At 36.2% G+C, this 19,561-nt stretch overlaps 1 protein-coding gene across 5 annotated transcripts in view; it reads right to left on the bottom strand.

Annotated features, from left to right (window-relative positions):
• The window catches only part of Rabgap1l (RAB GTPase activating protein 1 like), a 560,109-nt gene that overhangs the window by 214,343 nt on the left and 326,205 nt on the right, over positions 1-19,561 (bottom strand). For all 5 annotated transcript variants that reach the window (XM_035445764.1, XM_035445765.1, XM_035445766.1 and 2 more), the window contains 3 exons: positions 13,093-13,167; positions 3,110-3,235; positions 1,679-1,822 (listed from right to left, as the gene is read on the bottom strand). In XM_035445764.1, coding sequence (XP_035301655.1) covers positions 1,679-1,822; positions 3,110-3,235; positions 13,093-13,167 — 345 coding nt within the window. The remainder of the gene's footprint in view (positions 1-1,678; positions 1,823-3,109; positions 3,236-13,092; positions 13,168-19,561) is intronic.

The raw sequence follows: 19,561 nt of genomic DNA, 5'->3' as shown, positions 1-19,561 counted from the left end.
GGGGGAGGGCAGAGGTGGGGCAGAGAGAGGGGGGGGAGGGGGAGGAGGACGGAAGAGGGAGGGAGAGAGGGTGTGTGTGTGTGTGGAGAGAGAGAGAGAGAGACAGAGAGAGAGAGAGAGACAGAGAGAGAGAGACAGAGACAGAGAGGGACAGAGGAGAGAGAGAGAGAGAGAGAGAGAGAGAGAGAGAGAGAGAGAGAGAGAGAGAGATGGGAGGTAGGCAGGGCCCTTTTAAAAGAGAAGTTAGTGAATGTGCACAGGTGGTGCAGCTGAGGGCATATCCTGTCAGAACCCCAAGAGCAGGCCAGTATAGATGCCTGAATACTAACAGCTGTTACATAATCAAGACTCAAGATCTCTTTCTGTGAATCTAGCAAAGCACTCAGATCTTCTAACCAATGTACTTCACAAATGATTCAAAACCTTCCTTGCCTACAAAATGCTTTCCAATTTCAGATGCTATGCAACAAATTTCACAAGCGCCTGTGAGAACAAAAGTCCAGCAATGTTTGCATATAAAATGATATTACTCATTAGGCTGAGAAATAGCACTTTGGCTTTATACAGCTTTTATACTTTTCAAATACTATTTTAAAAGTCAAATTACTAATGTCTAGGATGATTAAAGTAGGTAGTCTTATGTTTGTGTACATTTATATTTTAAGTTAAATATATACTTTTCTTTTCATCAAGCAAGATATCCCTTTTAAGACAGGGTCTCACTAAATAGCTCCAGCTGGCCTGGGACTTATGGAGATTCTATTGCCTCTGCTTCCTTAGTACTGGGACTAAAGGTGAGCACCACCATGCCTGGCCCATCAAACTACCATTAAAGATAATTGGCAGTCATTTTGACAGACAATACAGTATAAGATATGTGTATGTGTAATTAATTATTTAAGAGGAAAAAGTAGGTATGGGGTTGTGCTTCAGTGGTAGAATAGATTAGCAGTAGCACAGATAAGGCAGGGTTCAATCCTCACATCACCACCCCAAAAGAAAACAGAGAAAGCAAATATAGTCAACTAAGGGAAATAAAAATTATAAACTAAATAAAGGCAAATAGCAAAGGAATTTTTGAAAATGAATTCCTGACACATTCTATTGCCTAAAAATATAAAAGGGATGAGGCTGTAATTCAGTGGCAGAACACATAAATCTAAAGGTTTGAATCCTGCTACTGCAAGAAGGAAAGAGGAAGTGAAGAAGGAAAGCAAAGGAAAATTACATGATCTAAAATTTTTCTCTCTTGGAGGAACCAAAAATACCACATACACAAAGGAAGATAACAAATGGAGGACTTAATTACTGTGTGTGTGTGTGTGTGTGTGTGTGTGCTCAATCATATTCCTTAATGTAATATAAATACATCAATATTAAAAACCCCTGACTCTAAATGCATTTATTTAACCTTTTTAAGTTACACTGGTAATATATTATTCACAGATATAAGCTTATTAGGAATATAATTATACAAATTTAACCTTCTAATTTTATTTTGTGGGAATTACATAATATTTTTATTACTGACAAATAATAAAATTACATAATCTCTATTAAAAATTCAAATGAAATTTTGGTCTGTGAGTATGGGTTAAAAAGAAAAGTATGGGAAAAAAGAAAACTTGTTCTAAGTAGACTTTTCTAGTTCGCACAAGTATAAAACTGGCTACTGTACCTCACACAGCAGTAGGTCAATGATGTGGAACACCATGCAGAGAGGAAACTTGGCAGTAAAAAGAGTGAGGAACCACTGGGATGCGTACATATGAGCTTCCAGGTTCAGATCACAAAAATGGTTGTACAGGTCCGGCAGCTGTTCCTAGAAGTCAAAATCAAAGATTTAGAGGGGCAATAGTTGAAGAAGCTTTACTTCTTGCAACAACTGCAATTTATATCAAGCTCTCTGTTGTACTCAAATTGTATTCCAGCACTGGTTGTCTTTTATGTCAGTGTACAGACGTGATGACAGGAGATGGGAATTGAACAGATAACAGATGAGTGTAGACTGAAAACACTTGTTATAACAAAACTTATCTTTGCTATCACAAGTGTTCTTGCTTCCTTGGAAAATCTTGTTTTCTCAGAACACCTTCATTCCAAAGAAAATCCTGACTCCAAGGTAAGACCTAGGATTTTCCTCCTAGATATTTATAAGCAAAATGTATCTTCACCTTGTAAATTGTCAAACAACATTATCTGTGATATATAGTATGATTTTAGGATATTCTTGAGTACTTGGAAAACTCCAAAGCATTGCCAGATATTAAAAACTATCTGAGGGGTGGAGAGATGCTTCAGCAGTTCAGAGCTCTTACAGAGGACCTGAGTTTGGTTCCCTGCACCCAAGTCAGGTATCTCCCATTTAACAGAGATCTGCTGCCCTCCTCTGGTCACCATGGTGACCCAAACATAAATGCATATGCATGTAGATATATACATACATACATACATACATATAAATAAAGGTAATAATATACATCTTTAAAAACCCATCTTGATCATATGAAAATGACAAAATAAAATTGTACAAGAGTATAATAAAGATAACTGCTCCTAACAATGCCTTTTTGCTACCTTTACTCTTTCACTAGCTAAACATGCAAATGCTTTTCAAAGGCATGAGAGTCCAAGCACAAAGTATTCCCATAACTGAAGGACAGAAGCAAAGACATAGAAAAACTCATGTTCATTTTCCTCGACAAACAGACCCCACACACATACACATACACATACACAAACACAAACACAAACACAAACACACACACACACACACACACACACACACACACCCATTTATTGTGCAAAATGATCACTTTGAAAAGGTATCTTTTTGATAGTTTAAATAAGATATCTAAATGTCATCAAGCCCAAATAATTCTTCATTTATTAGATATAGTTATTTGACTTTTAAAGACAAGGTACACCGACTTTTGAAAAAATTAACTTTCATGTCTGAAAAGTCAAAAGCATTAATAAAATAAAAACAAGCCTATTTACATTTTCAGTTTTATTCATTTCACCTTCGTAATTAATTATTGTTCATCAATTATGTTAGGGGTTTTTTATAACAAATTTGTGGGTAATAGAATTTCTCACTTTTCCTTACCTGCATTAGTTTCTCAAGTTGATAGAATTTGCAATGAAGATCTTCAAAATTGTTTTTGTACAAATCTCGCAATCCATAGTTACACATGATTTTCACCAAAACACAGAAGGCTTGCTCCTCTGGCATCTACAGGAAACACACATATGAAATATAAATGAAGCCACTTGTTCAGAATATATCAAAAGGTCTTTCAAGTCCTCCACAAAAATGGCTGAAGGTCTGTTATGACATTACACTTAGACACCTGCTCCCTGGTCTCTGGAGCAAAATCTCCTAACTACTCAATAATTCTGAGCCCTGCCAGGGTTTCTGCATTAAAAAAGACTTCACATATTTTTTCTCTATAAAACAATTATATCCTATTTTACTTTCCTCTTTCCTACACAAAAGGTAAATATATACCATATACTTATATAACAATTTTGATTTTCTCCCATTAACATATTGAATTATTTCCCTCTTTTTATATAAACAGTTGCATCTTTATTTTTATAATAGTTGTAGAGTATCCGAGTGTGTGAATATTCTGGAATTCATCAAATCAGGCTCCTATGAATAGATAACCAAGTTACTATTAATTTTCTATCACCAATAGCTTCAACAAGCAACTTCGTCTACACATCACTTTTAACAGTACACATAGCCTTTGCCACAGGAATGGGCTACAGTAAGGTATAGTCACAAAAGAACTAGACTGACAAAGAATAAATGGGCTTCTGTTTATTTATTGCTTGGTTTTTGAAACAAGGGCTCATTATGTATTGCCTAAACCTCCCAAATTCCATAGTTATAGGTGTTAGGCCATCAATCTTTGGTCCTATTTTGAATTTTGATAGTGTAATTCTATCCTTCTAGAATCTTCTTCATGTTGCTATTTTCCTCTCAATAAAAAAATAGAAAAGGATCTGATGAGTTTCTATCAATAAGATTTAAATGACCAAAATAAATCAATATTTTCAGAGATATTTTATTGAACAGAGAATAAAGCCTGAAATCAAAGGAATGAATTTGGTAATTATGATATCACAGAGCTCTAACAATACAAACAGGAAAGTAGTCAATATTCTGAAAATTATAGCAAGCAGAGAGACAAAGTTGTCATACTTAATGTCCAAGGGATAACTAAATGTTGTGGGATATTTGTTTGCACTGACAATCTGAGACTACTAATAAAGTTAAACCTTTAATCAACGGGCAGAGTCCTTAACAAGCTAACGAAAATTAGCCAAAGATATTTTAGAGGGCCAGGTAGAAAGGTACAGGAAGAGATAAGGTGAGGCTTAGGGAGATTTCATAATTGTTTTGATCTTGGAAGGTAGAGTCAGCCCTTTGTTTCTCCCCTGCTTTCTAGATCTATCAGGTATGCAACCCAATATCTGACTCCTGAGTTTTTATTGATAAAAGAATAACTTAGATAAACACATCATCTGGCATCTAACACAGGGCATTAGATCATGCCGGCAGTAAAACCATCACCTCTCTATATTTTATGTGACACACTAATCTGCAATAAACTATAGTCAATCATGGACCTCAAATACACTTCCCAGAAATGCATGGTGACTACAGAAAATATGCTGCAAAGCCTCAAAGATGGCTCAGCACTAAAGAGCTCTTGCTGCTTGTCCTTATTAGTTTTTTGTTTTATTTTTAATTGACATAAGCTACAGTTGGGGTAAAGGAACATCAATTGAGAAAACCCCCCATCATCTTGGTCTGTAGGCAATACTTTAGAGCATTTTCTTGATCAATGATTGATGTGGGTGGGCCCAGCCACTGTGGATGATACCATCCTTAGACATGCGGTTCTGGGATGCATGAGAAAGGTAGCTAATGCATGGTAATGGTTGTACATGACTTTAATTCCAGCACTCAGGAGACAGAGGCTGGTGGATTTCTGTGAGTTTGAGAACAGCCTGGTCTACAAAGCAAGATCCATGAGAGTCAGGACTACACAGAGAAACCTTGTTTTCAAACCTCCCACCCCACTCCACCCCCCAAAAAAAGAAAGAAAAAGAAAAAAGGGAAAGATAGCTGAATGTGAGCCAGAGGTGCAAGCCAGTAAGCACTGTTCCTCTACCCTCTCTGCTCCAATAGCTGCCTTCAGTTCCTACCCCAACTTTTCTGTAAAAGGTGAAACAAGCTTTTTCCTCCAGAAATTTATTTTGGTCACTGTTTATCATAGCAATGGAAAGCAAATTAACACACTGCTCTTGCAGAGGACCAGAATCAAGTTCTCAGCACATTAAATTATTCATAACTTCTGGTAACCCCACCACAGGTGGCAGGGGCAAGGGGAGAGGGCATCTTTTCCATGCCCTCACCACCAGCATTTGCATGCAAATTTTAGTTTTTTAGTGTGTCACTGGGAAGACTATAGTGAGGGGTGGGACCATCTGTCCAAATTGTGGGGCCTGTTATTCTGGGAGAAGTGGGGCCAGCTCTTCTGCTTCAGAGGTCAGCAAGGGGCAGGACCAGCTATCCCAGGGCCAGCAAAGGGCAGTGCAGGCAGAGCACAGCCCTCAGATTTTTCAATATGCATGGTTCCTATGACACCCTGTGCTAACACAGGCCATGGAGAGCAACACAGACCGCAGGTGCAGTAGAACCATGGACTCACATATGGCCCTTGGCAGCAGCTCAAACCTGGACATCAACATGGCTATGGTGGTTTGAAAGAGAATGGCCCCCAATAGAAGTGCCACTATTGGGAGTTGTGGCCTTGTTGAAGTAGGTGTGGTCTTGTTGGAAAAAGTGTGTCACTGTGGAGGTGGGATTTGAGGTATCGTATATTATGTTCAAGCTACATCCAAAGTTCACTTCCTATTGCCTGCAAGATGTAGAACTCCCAGCTACGTCTCATAGTACCATGTCTGCCTGCAAGCCACCATGTCCCACCATGATGACAATGGACTAGACCTCTGAAACTATAAGCTGCCACCTCAAATGTTTTCCTTTATAAGAGTTGCCATGGTCTTGGTGTCTCTTCACAGCAATAGAAACCTTAACTGAGACAATGGCCCTGGTGGCAGCACAGGCCACCCAGATCCGTATGACCCTGTTGGCAGCATGACCCTCGGACACCAACATGGTCTCAGGTGGCTGAACTGATCCTGGGCATCCCCATGGCTCTCGATGGTAACAGGATCCAAGGACATCAACTGTAAAATGGTTTCTTACTCCACCTCACTATGTTTTGCATCTTTTGGAATGATCTACCTGTTTCTCTGAAAGCAGTGAATACTCTACTGATTTCCTGACTTTCTTTCCAATAACGATAGATGCTGATTATTTGGAAAGTCATAAGCTCATGACTCTTCCTTTTCTGTTCATATGTTGAAATGCAAATAAAATGTTAACTGCTAGCTCTTTGTTTACTTTCCCCTTTAAATCAAATAAATGCTAAAACGCAATTAAATGGAATGCTTGCTCATTAGCTTCCTATGTGTTACCAATTTAAATAAGCAGGATCAGGGGCAAAAAGATAATAGGATGTACATATAATTGTTAATTTTAGAAATAATAGAAGCTACCATTACTAGATACATTCATGAATCCACCTGATTCTCACAAAAATCTTAGAGTAGACATTACTTTTACATTTGAAATATGAGACTAGTGAGGTTCAGAGGCATTAAGTAATTACCAATAATATTAAGTCCATTAAGGAAAGCGAATTTCATATCATGACTTCTCTTTTGTGACATGTATAAAGTAAGTCATATTTTTTACACTCATAACAAGGTCATTCCTACAAAGGTAATGATATTATTTCCATATCATAAAGGAAGAAATTGAACTGTGGTTTAGGAATCCTGCCCAAGGTCACATTAACCTAAGAAACATTAAATAGTGATTCAATTTCATAGATTTCTCTTAAATATCCTTTGAAGGGGTTCTGTTTGGAAGGGGCAGACAAGCCCAACTACAGAGATTTAGGATGACAAAATAAAAGGCCTGGATTTCAACCACATTAAAATCTCTGCCATTGAACTCCCAGTTTAAAGCCAATAAATGTCCCTTGAGCTAAGGTCTATCACACATAGTAGAAAAAGTCCAGAAAAATATGTTACAAATAGCTTTGGTTATATGCAATATACAAATAAAGACATCTGAATGCTGCTATCTTGATTCTGTGGAATCTTGATTTACAAGACAAGTAGTAAGTAACTCTGTTCCTTATTTCTTTTTTTTTCTTTATAATACTTTATTATTGTTGTTTTATGTGTTTGCATGTTATGTACATGTATGTATATCACATATATGAGTGGTGCCTATGGAGGCCAGACAAGGACCTCAGGTCCCCTAGAGCTGGAGTTAATGGCGGTGAGCTGTCTGATTTGGGTGCTAGGAACTGAACTCAAGGCCTCTAGAACAGCAATTAGCGCTCAATCCCTGAGCCATCTCTTCAGCCTGATATGCTTGTCATTACTTATTGCCACTAAGAAAGTCATATCTTAATCCTGTCTTTAAGGGAAATTCCATTAAGGGACTAATAACCTTTTAATCTATTTTATTCTGAAATAGAATTCACAAAATACACAAAAGTCAAATGTATGCTTTAATAAATAACTGGTAATAAAACAAAAAACAAAAAAATAAAACAAACAAACAAAACCCCACAAGGTCTCAATGCAGCCACCAGCTAGTCTAAGAAAGAAAATACTGTTTTACCATTGAAGATCCCTGTGTAAGCCTTTTCAGTCATGAACCTCTCCTAACACAGCTCTCCCTAGAAAATTCACCATCCTGACTTCAACAGAACCATTATATTGTTGTACTATATATTTCTCTTCATATATATAATATTCTAAAAAAATAATTGCCCATGATAGAATGTTATATAAAACTGAATCACACCAAATGTAATCTTAACACTTTCTTTATTTGAACTTATGCTTATAGGATTCATTCATAATAATTTATACAGTGTAAACATTCTTTTCATTTCTATGACATTCTACTACACAAAATACTACCACATAGTCATTTAAATGTTTCATTTCAACTGGAAGTTGGGATTGCAACAACAGAGGATATTTTTTTTCCAATGTTTTTGTTGTTGTTTTAAAAGAGTGGTTTATTTTGTTCTATTTGTATGAGTGCTTTGCCTGAACATATGTATGCACACCACATGGGTGCCTTGTACCTGTGGAGACCAGAAGAACGTACTGAATCCTTTGGAGCTGGAATTACAAACAGTGTAAGCCACCATGTGGGTGTTGAGAACTGAACCAGAGGATTATAAACACTCATGTTTGGGCAATTAAACCAGGAGTTGTGATGTATATGTGTAAAGTATTTGATCAAAACATTAAAGTGTACCTGTGAGTAAAATCACTCTGTGTGTGCAGATATATATCTGATATATATATATATATATATATATATATATATATATATATATATATCAGAAAAAATAAAGGCCTTGTGCCTACTTACAGACTTTTTTAACACAATACATTTAAATATTATGGATTATTTAACACAATCCTTCTTGTATCTGGAGAGTTTCCCTGCATGCCAAATAGTTAAAAATATAGTAATTTAACCTTAAAAAAATGAGCATGACTTTGTAAAGATCAAAAAGAGTACACATTCAATTTAAACTAGTTTAAAAGTACTCAGCAATGCATATAGTAGAAAAACATACTAGGTTAAAATTACATATGATTTTTATAGAAAATGAAATATATAATCATTCACTGGATCTATTAATATCAATATGGTGATATTAAAGATTATCTACATTTAAGTTCTAACGTAGTTGAAAATTGTGGTTCTAAGCTACCCATGCTACATTACTCTCTAACTACAGATAACATATTTCTCATAACTCACTCAATGTATGTAACAGTATCTATTTGATAATCCTTGTACTGTTTAAACTATTCAATGCCACGGAGATATTGCCAAAGCCCCTGAGAAATTTCTACACACAGAAGAATCTAATTTTAACAGACTATTTGGATATGAAACTTTTGAAAAATTCAGAATTTTATTTTTGAATCTACTTTTGGTTTTTCTTTCCTCTTAGGTAATGAATGCAAACTATAAATGATTATGGGTGCAGGAAGGACAGCATTCCACAAAGAAGCAGACTCTGGCAATGATTAATATGCAGCTGCCAAGGACGACTGCAGCAAAAAGCATGAGCAGCTTATGTAACTGATAAAATTATTAGTCAGTATGACCCTAATAATATCTCTCTGGGCTTGAGATGGTGTGCTTGATGAATTCTTTAGGGTAACCTATGGTTTTCTACTGGCTTAGACAACAGAGAAGAATGACATAGGAAAAGGCCTTTCTGTTACTCAAACTAGCTGACAGGTTGATAGGCTAACAAAATATGTTGGTTAATTTATAAAAAAAATACAAATTACAAATTAGAATACATTTTCATTAATATAATGTTGAATATCAGTTAAACTTTTCTTAAGGATCCTGAAGGCATTTCTGTCTTTCTAGTTATTTTTAAAATCCATGACAATGACTACATTACTTAATTAATTTAGAGTTTGAGAAACATTTAGGATGTCTGTCTTGAGCACAGGGTGGGGGAGGTAGGAAAAAAAGAAGAGGAGAAAAGGAGTGGGAGGAGAACAAGAGGGATCAGGAAGACTGAGACAGGGGAGGAATAGAGGAGAGCAAGAAAAGAGATACCTTAATAGAGGGAGCCAGTATAGGTTTAAAGAGAAATCTGGCACTAGGGAAATGTTCAGAGATCCATAAAGATGACCCCAACTAAGAATCTAGGCAGTAGTAGAGAGGCCGTCTTTGATGCCCTTCCCCTATAATGAGATTGATGACTACATTAATTGCCATCCTAGAGCCTTATCCAGTAGCTGATGGAAGCAGAAGCAGGTACCCACAGCTAAGCACTGAACCATACTCCTGGAATCCAGCTGCAGAGAGGGAGAAGGGATGACCAAAGTAGTCAAGACTTCACTGGAGAAACCTACAGAACCATCTGACTTGACCTAGTGAGAGCACATGGACCCAAGTGGTAAAGCTGGGGAACCAGCATTGGACTGAACCAAATCCTCAGAATGTGGGTGCCAACTAGGAGGCCAGGGCAGTCTATGGGACCTCTAAAAGCAGAGCCAGTGTTTATCCCTAGTGCACAAATGGACTTTGGGAGCCCATTCCCTATGGAAGGATACTATGTCAGCCCAGACCAAATGATGTGACAGACTTTGATAATTCCCCCCATGGAAGGCCTCACTGTCCTTGGGGAGCAGGTGGGGGTGAGTTGGGGAGTTAGTAGGGGGCATGAGAGGAGGGGAGGAAGAGGGAAGGGAGAATTGATATGTAAAATGATTGTTTCTAAACGGAAAAAAAAAGGATGTCTGCCTGTCTTGGGAGATATTTTGGTGACCAAATTCACAAAGGCTGACTTGTTATATGGCCTTCATTATTGCAAATAGGTAGTGCATAAAAATTCTGATTATTTGACTTTTCTAGTTATTTGACTCATTTTGCTCTCCTTAGGAGGAGAACAATTATGTGGGTACATTTCCAAATAGTTACAAACATGAAAATAAGCTAAGCCTCCCAGAAACCTCATGCTAGATTTCTTAGCCCTATGTTCTCACGTAACTTTAATCAATGGATTATCATACATTTATAGAAAGGGCTATATTGTGTAGTGATTTCTTCTAAATTCAAGCAATCCATCTTGGACAGAGGCTCTTTAAGATCCAGAAAGTAAATGAAACTTAGAAGTCTTACAAGCCTCAGGAATGGAATAAACTTAGAAGTCTCAAGAAAGTCCTAAGTGTTAGAAGGGTCACAAGTCCCTTCCCCCAGGTTATTAAACAGTAATAACTGCTAGAAAAGAGGACTCTCCAACCAGCTGCAAACTGTGTTGGGATCTTCATGGATTCAGCTTTTATGAGTTGTCATTTAGGTGAGAGTGAATGTTTTTTGGTGATATAGCTGTCTTTGAGTCATCCCTGCTCTCATACCCTCATCTGTTCCCCGGCTGGTCTGTCACTGCTGCCTGTCTAAGATAAGCAGATACTGGGTCACATCTCCCCCAAATGTGACACACAATGGACAGAGGTAAAAATTATTATCTAGGAATATTCAAGGATTATTTTGTGCAAAAAAAAAAAGCAGTACCACTCTTGACTTGAATCTCAGCTTTTCATCTCAGTGAGTACAAAGGTTCCTTTAGAAGAAAGTTGGCTCTGAGCCGGGAAGAACACACACCACTACTCACACTGTCCAGTCTCCTGAGGGACCTAACCATTCTGTATACTACTTGCATTCAGTGCTAGAAGAAGGGCCCCAAAAGAATTGGGACTATAAAGTGTTTGATATCACAGGGCATCAGAAAGTAGGGTGTGAAGATATCAAAAAGAGAAGAAAAGCAAGATCACAGACAGGATAATAAATGTAAGATGATGCAGCAAGAGGGGCATTAGCTTAAAGTGAGGTAAGGAGAATCATGACAACATTGCCATGAGAATCACTTTTACTAGAACAAGGTAGTCCACATTAAGACAGTGGATCTACCACAAATGCTCAATTTCAGAGTACTAGATTCAAAGCAATGCCTTAGTTTAAAGTTGTTGGGCCTCTTTGCTGCACCTGACACTATGAATTGTTTTCTTCTTAGTGAGTAAGAAGGCAAATAGGTAAAATATTCCACTTCTTCTTCAAACATTTCCATGTTTGGTGTTCTCTAATTTCACCCTCATTTTCCTAGTCTTGTTTATTCTCCTGAGACAATCTGGTCTATTCTCATATGTCAGCTTTATGTCTCCCCAGGGTGTCAGTCTCTAGTGTCAGCTCTAATAGAGTTTCAGGAAATCCAAGATTCAAAGAATTTAATACAAAATTAATTAACCCCAAAGAGCTTCCATTCAATCTAGCATAATTCTTTCAGATAAAAGTACCCTGCCACTAGTCACCAAACTAGAAAACTGGGCATGTCACCTTTGACATTTCCTTTACTAATCCAGAACCTACCAATTTTTTCTTTTAAATGTTTCTCACTTTCTTCTTTTTCACAGTCCCAACATATTTTGTAGAGACTGATGCTTTTAAGCTAGTATCACCACTACTGTGTGTTCTCCTCAGTTCTGCCCACTAAACAAGAATATGAATGTCAACCCTTGCTTACTGACTGCTCATTCGTGTTAGAAGGAAGTCACTTTAGTGGAAGGGTGCTGTAGTATTTATCATGTAGCTTCTGCCTATCTTGCCATTCCCCCCACACTACTTCCAATATGTAGTAAAGTGCAATCTCATGTGGTTTCTCTCTAAATATAGTACCCATTTCATACACTTGCTCTGTTCTTTTGTCTCCAATTCCTAAACTTTAATTATCATTTCTTGCCAAAATAGCCACCTGCTTCAGAAAGCTTTTCTAACAATTCTGGCAGAAATGTGTTGTGCAAGTGTGCTGTCTACTGTCTCGCCCCAGTGCTTTCCTTAGATGAGCACACTAAATTCTCAGGGAGCATGTATTGTCTCTCCCATCAGAAAAATCAATGAAGACAAAGAAAGGAGACCAAAAATAAGTTTGTATGTACATCATTTGTGTCCCATCCTGGAAAAAATTTACAAATGATTCATCTCTAATCCCCCTTGCAGCCCAGAACCTGTCAATCGATGCTAAATGAAAGTGACTGACAGGAAGGAGGAGTGTATAAAAATAAATCACAGAAAATCTAGATTTCCTTGTTATAGTATAGTACTTCATAGTGGTCTGAGTTCTGATATTTGTGCTTATGCTGACTTCTTTATTCGAGATAGTTGAGCTAAAAATAACTCCAAATAAGCAATTTGTTTGCTTCTAGTCAGCAAACCTAATTGAAAAACTGTCCTGTCTTGGACATCAGATCTTTTAATTTATCACCCAAGGTACAATTTAAAGAGATATGCCACATGTAATCTTCCTCAAAAGGAAATCAGCAGGAATGTAAAAACGTAGAAAAGAAACTATGCTATTTAGCACACAGAAAATTACTTACATGCAACAGCAATACAGCAGCAAGAAAAGACTGTCCTTGACAGTACCCAATGTCTTCATCATACACTGAGTAGGCCTAGAGAAAGACAATGAAAAAGTCACAGTAAGAAGATTCATAAATTTTAACTTAAGGGTTGGTTCACATCAGGTGCCTGCTTGTCCTGTCTTTGACCTTTCTGTCACACTTCATCCTACTAGAGACATTTGCTCAACCATGCTCTTTGCTGCTCTATTCATAATAGCCAGAAACTGGAAACAACCTAGATATCCTCCAACAGAAGACAATGTGGTTAATTTATATAATGGAGTATTAATCAGACATTTAAAAAAATCCTGAAATTCACAGGAAAATGGATGGAACTAAAAACCTTCCTGAGTGAGATAAGCCAGAAAGAGAAATATGGTATGTGTTCACTTACAAGTGGATATTAGCTGTTAAATCAATGGTAAGCTACAACCCACAGAATCACAGAGGGTAAGTACAGAGTAAGGGACTAGGGATACAGATAAATCCTGTTTGGTAAGGGAAACTGAATAGTTATGGATGAATGTGGGACTGGAATGGGAGCAACAAGTTGGGTGGAAAGGATATTGGATGAGGGGGTAAAATAGCTAAAATTAAGGGCTCTTTGAGGGGTAATAGGGAAACAAGAGTAGAAGCTTCCTAAAATATATATATATATATATATGAAGGCAATCTAAATGAAATTGCCAAATAATGGGGGAGATGGAGTCTAAGCCGGCCATCTCTTGTCACCAAACAAAGCTTCAAGTCCCAGGATTGGTTTTCATGTAATTCAGTAGTTGGTCAAAGGGGTTCCAATGGAACCCCAAATAACCTAGGCAAGCTACCAAGACGAAAGGGTGCTCTCCACAAATGGACAGCAAGGCCACAGTGCCAAAGATAACACCGACACAACTCAATGAACATGGAAAAGTTGAGCTGGTTCCTATATAGAGCTGTCAGTCCTATGTTCTAGCATCTTTGGTAGTACTCTGCCCATTAACAGAAATGTAACCAACAAGTCAGCCACAAATCCTTGTTTTATTTTATTAATTAAAACAATAAAACAAAATAAGAGCTTTAAAAAAACAAAAACAATGTCCCGAAGACAACAAATTGTCATAACTTACAATCATACATTCTTCACCACAGGTCAGAAAATTACTCAGATTTGGGCAGTTAATTCCTCATACCAATTTGGTAACTAATATCACTTTAATTACTCCCTCCATCACAAATAAGGAAACTAAGGTACAATGATTTAACTCTTTTTCCAATTTCACACAGGTACTCACTAAAAGGTGAGAGCCACATTCAAGCAGTCTGGTGCCAAATCTTCAATACCAAAGTACACTGCAAACCTCAACACACCAGAAGCCATTATAAAAGACTCTCTACACACAGCTACACTGTAGATTAGTGCTTTGGAAACACTATGTTAAAGTTGCAAGGAATAGAACCACACATACTGATAATCTTATAATTTTCACACATGAATGCACACATGCAAATGTGTATGTATTGTTAGAGTTGGTGTCTTAGTGTCCTTTTCCATGTTCCATGTTAAGTTCCAAGGAAAACTTAAGTTTTGAAACAGAAATAAAAGGCCAGCATTGTACATGAGTCATTTAAGGATTAACTAATATAACACAGTTAGTGCATGGTATGGTCCCCAATGTGCCCAATAAGTGGCGGTTATTGGGGTAAGTACTAGTCTACAACAAAACTGTTTTTGGAAGCTCTATAGTCAAGTGTGTGTGTATGTGTGTGTGTGTGTGTGTGTGTGTGTGTGTGTGTGTGTGTGTGTGTGTGTGTGTATGTCTGTGTGTGTGTTTCAAACAACATTATTAGTGTTAAAATATACATATTTCTCCTCTTCATGAATTTAGAGGCAATGAAAACAAGCCCACGACATGTAATTTTATTAAAAAACTTTTTCCAAATGAGATAAGGGATATTAAGATAAGGGATATTAAGGACAATAAGAAGATATTATCTGATTTATAAACAGTTGAAAAGTCAAAATTAAAGTGTCGCTTTCTTAGTTTATATGAACATAAAATAAAACTATTTCTTTGGATACCTCTTACAAAAAAAAAAAAAAGGAAAACATGAAAGCAATAATCACACTAAGTGTTCTAGCTCCAGAGCTCAGGCTCTCACTGTTACCTATATTTGCTTTGTGGATCTCTAGCTTTGAAGATTTGTTGACATGTATAACCAAGTTCAGAAGATGAATATAAAACTTGACTCTTAAGCACAACTTCTTCTCTTTGATATATACTCAGAGAATTTTTCAAAGCTATTTGCAAATATGACAGCAGCTAGGAAATGTAGAGGAATAATAATCACAAAATTCCAAAGACTGGTTGACTTGTGAGGAGGACTTGATCCAAATGAGGCATGGGATTGTGAAAAGTACTGGCAATATTTCTCCTAATTTATAAGTATAAGAGTATTACTTTTTAAAGAAAAATCATAAATGCAAATTAAATATGTTCAATATGGTTAATAATTTTAAATTATAATTTAAATATTTAAAAATATTCATTAGTAAAAAAGATACTCATTAGTAACCATTCATTGTATTTAGATTTGAACTTGGGTATCACCTCCAGAAAACAAATATACAAAAGATACAAGAGTAGATTTCACTGGAGTTTAATAAACTACATATACACACAGTGACTTCTTACTGTTTATGGTAGTTATAGTCTATGAAGTTGTCAGGACATTAGACTCTATGATTCTGAATTATTTTCCCTAGGGAAGAAAGGGTTAGGCTCCTATTCACCCTTGGCCATTCCATTTTCAGAATCAACCACAGCATAACCTGGCTGTAGCTGTGATTCTGTTTTAAGTCAACATATTTAACACATACTGCTCATTTATTATTGAATAATTTCATGTCTCAGTAAGAAGTATGCATAACACAGGCACATCACAGCCTCTCAGTCACTAACAGCCCTAGCTGTTACACTGAGTTCACTGCTACATGTAGGGCCACTTTACACACCAAAATCACCAAAAAGTCAGGGGGACCTATACCAATAAATATTATGTGATGCCTGTTTACAGTATGAGAGCTCAGCATCAAAAAATTCAAATTTCTTGACTCTGTGAATGCCTGGAAGAAACAAGCAATAAAATCAGTAACCAAAAAAGAAACAAAACAAAACAAAAAACCAAATTAATGGTTTTAAGTGCTGATTTTGAGGCTGAAAGTAAATTTTACTAAGTAAGATAATTCTGTAAGTATAGAACGCACAAAATGGCTATATATATATATATATACATATATATATGTATATATATATGCATTTGAGTATTGTGAATATTTATTATTATGTAGAAATGCATATTCAAAATTAAATTGAAATAGCTTATCTCATCTACTAGTCTACAAAAAATACAAAGTGTTTTTAATAAAAGCAAAATTGCTATCGATTATAATCATGAATTATTAGTTTTGGGAAAGTTGCAAACACTGGAAAACTCATATACAGTATCAGCATAGGTCTATTTCCAGATTACAGTGTTACACTTAAAATTTGTTTCTAGAGGAATATTCTAATTAAAAATTTTCAGTACCTAATATCCCTCATACTGTTTCCCCCAACCAAGCTTTTAGAATCATTAACAATTAATTATGTTTCCATATCCATTCAGTATTGAGAACCATGAATAGATAATTTTATAAAACTTCATTTATCATTATTTCCTCTGAAAATCACCATGTGTTTTCCCATTAAAAACAACACAGCTATGATGACCTCAAAGTAGCCTCCATCTCTCCAGTGCTAGGAACAGCAATTTACTAGTATAATATTCTAAGACTATGGTTTCAAATTCTACCAACTAGAAGTTTTCTTTTTTCTTTTCTTTCTTTTTTCTTTCTTGAGTCAGGGTTTATCTGTGTAGCTTTGGAGCCTGTCCTGGAACTTGCTCTGTAGATAGGCTGGCCTCAAACTCAAAGAGATCCACTTGCCTCTGCCTCCCAAGTGCTGGAATTAAAGGAGTGTGCCATCACAGCCTGGCTCCTAGAAGTTTTCTATTAGTATCTCTGAATGCTAACTATCTCAGATTTTAGGTCTGCCACTTAGCAGAACTACTTAACTTCCCTAAGCTAACATCTTTCATTGAGGCAAAACATAGAAAACCAATGGAAACAGTGAGCAAAATGGACAAATTAAATGCTCTAATGAAGCTCATTTTTCTAAAATGAAAAGATGACAACAGTCACACTAAAAATTTGTATGGTTGAAGTAGTAATAATAATAGTGAAAAATGAAATAAATGGGCTACAAGGAAACTTAACTTTCAATTTTTTTTTATTTTTGAGATTATAACTACATCATTTGCTCTTCCTTTTCCTCCTCCAAACCCTCCCACATCCCCCCTTTATCTCTTTCAAATTCATGGCCTATTTTTCATTAATTGTTAGTTACATGAATATATGTATATACATACATATTCCTAAACATAACTGGATCAATCTATATACTACTACTTATATCTTTATGTTTTCAGAGTAGATCATTTGGTACTAGATAACAGTCATCACTCTTCCCATCCAGATCTTGGTTTCTTACCATTTTGTTTAAAAGCAAAGTCTTCTGCAGAAAGTTAAGAAAAGAAATAAGAAATAATCCTGGAACATATTTTTGAACCAAAACAAAAGGCCAACGTTCACTAAGTTAGAGAATTTGCCAAAAGGATACAGAAGTCAGCTTGAAGGTATCCCACTGGCCAATTTGGAGACAATTTGAGCATCAAAATTAGTAACAGTAATGACAGGACATGTTATATAATAGGATGAATAAAACAAGGATTGTAATAAATTGGACCTGGTAGGTTATTTTAAAAGGGGGAACACAAAGTTAGGAAGGGAGGAGTAGAGTTAGATTTTGGAGAAGTCAGAGAGAGGAGTAAAGAATGAACATAGATGAAATATGTTGCATACATGTATGAAATTGTCAAATAATTAACGAACAGTATTTTGAAAGAATCAATCCTTAAGCATACATGCCTACAACAAATAAATGAATATATCAAAATCTTATTCAAGTGATAAATTTATTTAGTCACAAAATATCTATTAACTATAAGGAATAACTAAAAGGAATATGAATACATGTCATAGTGGATAAACCTCATAGACAAAAACTTATTTAATCAAAGTGAAGGTCACCCAAAGTAGGAAAAGTGAAACTATAGGAACTAAGAGGAAGAAATAGGTATAGTCGATCTTTCTGTATAATTCTTGTCAAAGATGTATAATTCAAATCTAAGCATGAGAGTACAACAGATAAGACTGAATTCAGCAATCTAAAAAATGACTGGCGTATAATCCTTAAAAACTTTAAGACCAGGAAAATGAAGGAAACAATGAGAAAGTATTCCAGACCTGATGAGATCTAAAAGTCAGGGACAATTAAATAAAACATATAATTTGAACTTGATCCCTTTTCTATATCCACTAACCTGACCAACAGTGAAGCATGGGTGATGTGTGCTGCTCGGTGGCTTCAATGCCTCAGTGCTATGTGACTGACTAGGAGCTGGGACAATGTCCATGTGTATAAGAAAAGCATCTTAAAGTATTTGGGGGCAATGAGGTATCATGATAGAAAATCACATCAAAAAAATTTAGTCAAACAAAATTCTGATGTGTAATTTTCCTCTAAGTTTGAGACTAAGTAATATATGTACAAGTATAAGTAAATATATGTACCTGTATATACAAACTCTACAGTATTTTATTTACCAAATGTAATAAAAAAAAGTTAGCTTTAAGGTAAGTTTGGCCAGGTGGTGGTGGTGCATGTCTTTAATCCCAGCACTCTGGAGTCAGGCAGGCAGATCTCTGTGAGTTCAAAGCCAGCCTGGTCTACAGAGCTAGTTCTGTAGGTACACATCTAGGACTACAGGGAGAAACCCTGTCTCAAAAAAAAAAAAAAGTTAAGTTTATCTTATATGCTGGTAACAAGAGGAGTATGGACATAAACTCTAAAAATAGATTCACTGATATGAAGTACTCTGAACAAGACTAGATGTACTCACAAATATTCACTCACAAAGCAAATTTCTTATCTAACGTAGCTGGCATAATTCCTAGATGTAGGCTCCTTTCTATATAGATTTTAAAGGAAGCCGTTGGCAATAATTTTAAAGCATGCTGACTCCTTTATAAACAGTAAATGTAAAAACAAACAAACAAACCTAGACTACCACATCCTTAACATTTTAAAATGTCTCCACAAAAGTAAACTGCTACATGATTATGGGAAATTGTTTACTGCATTTAGTTTATGGTCTCAGACTCATGACTCTGTAACAAGTATACTACAGGAGAATACCACTCAGACTTTGGCAATATGAAGTACTTCACAGAGGAAGGAGCTGATAGAAACAAGGGCCCCTTTAGGAGTTTGTAACTTCATTGCAACTTCATATGCTATAGAGC

Source organism: Cricetulus griseus, chromosome 5 (assembly GCF_003668045.3).
Source record: "Cricetulus griseus strain 17A/GY chromosome 5, alternate assembly CriGri-PICRH-1.0, whole genome shotgun sequence".
NCBI classification, from domain to species: Eukaryota; Metazoa; Chordata; class Mammalia; order Rodentia; family Cricetidae; genus Cricetulus; species Cricetulus griseus.
The sequence above is the reverse complement of the archived record's forward strand: the minus strand, read 5'-3'. Positions and strand labels throughout refer to the sequence as shown.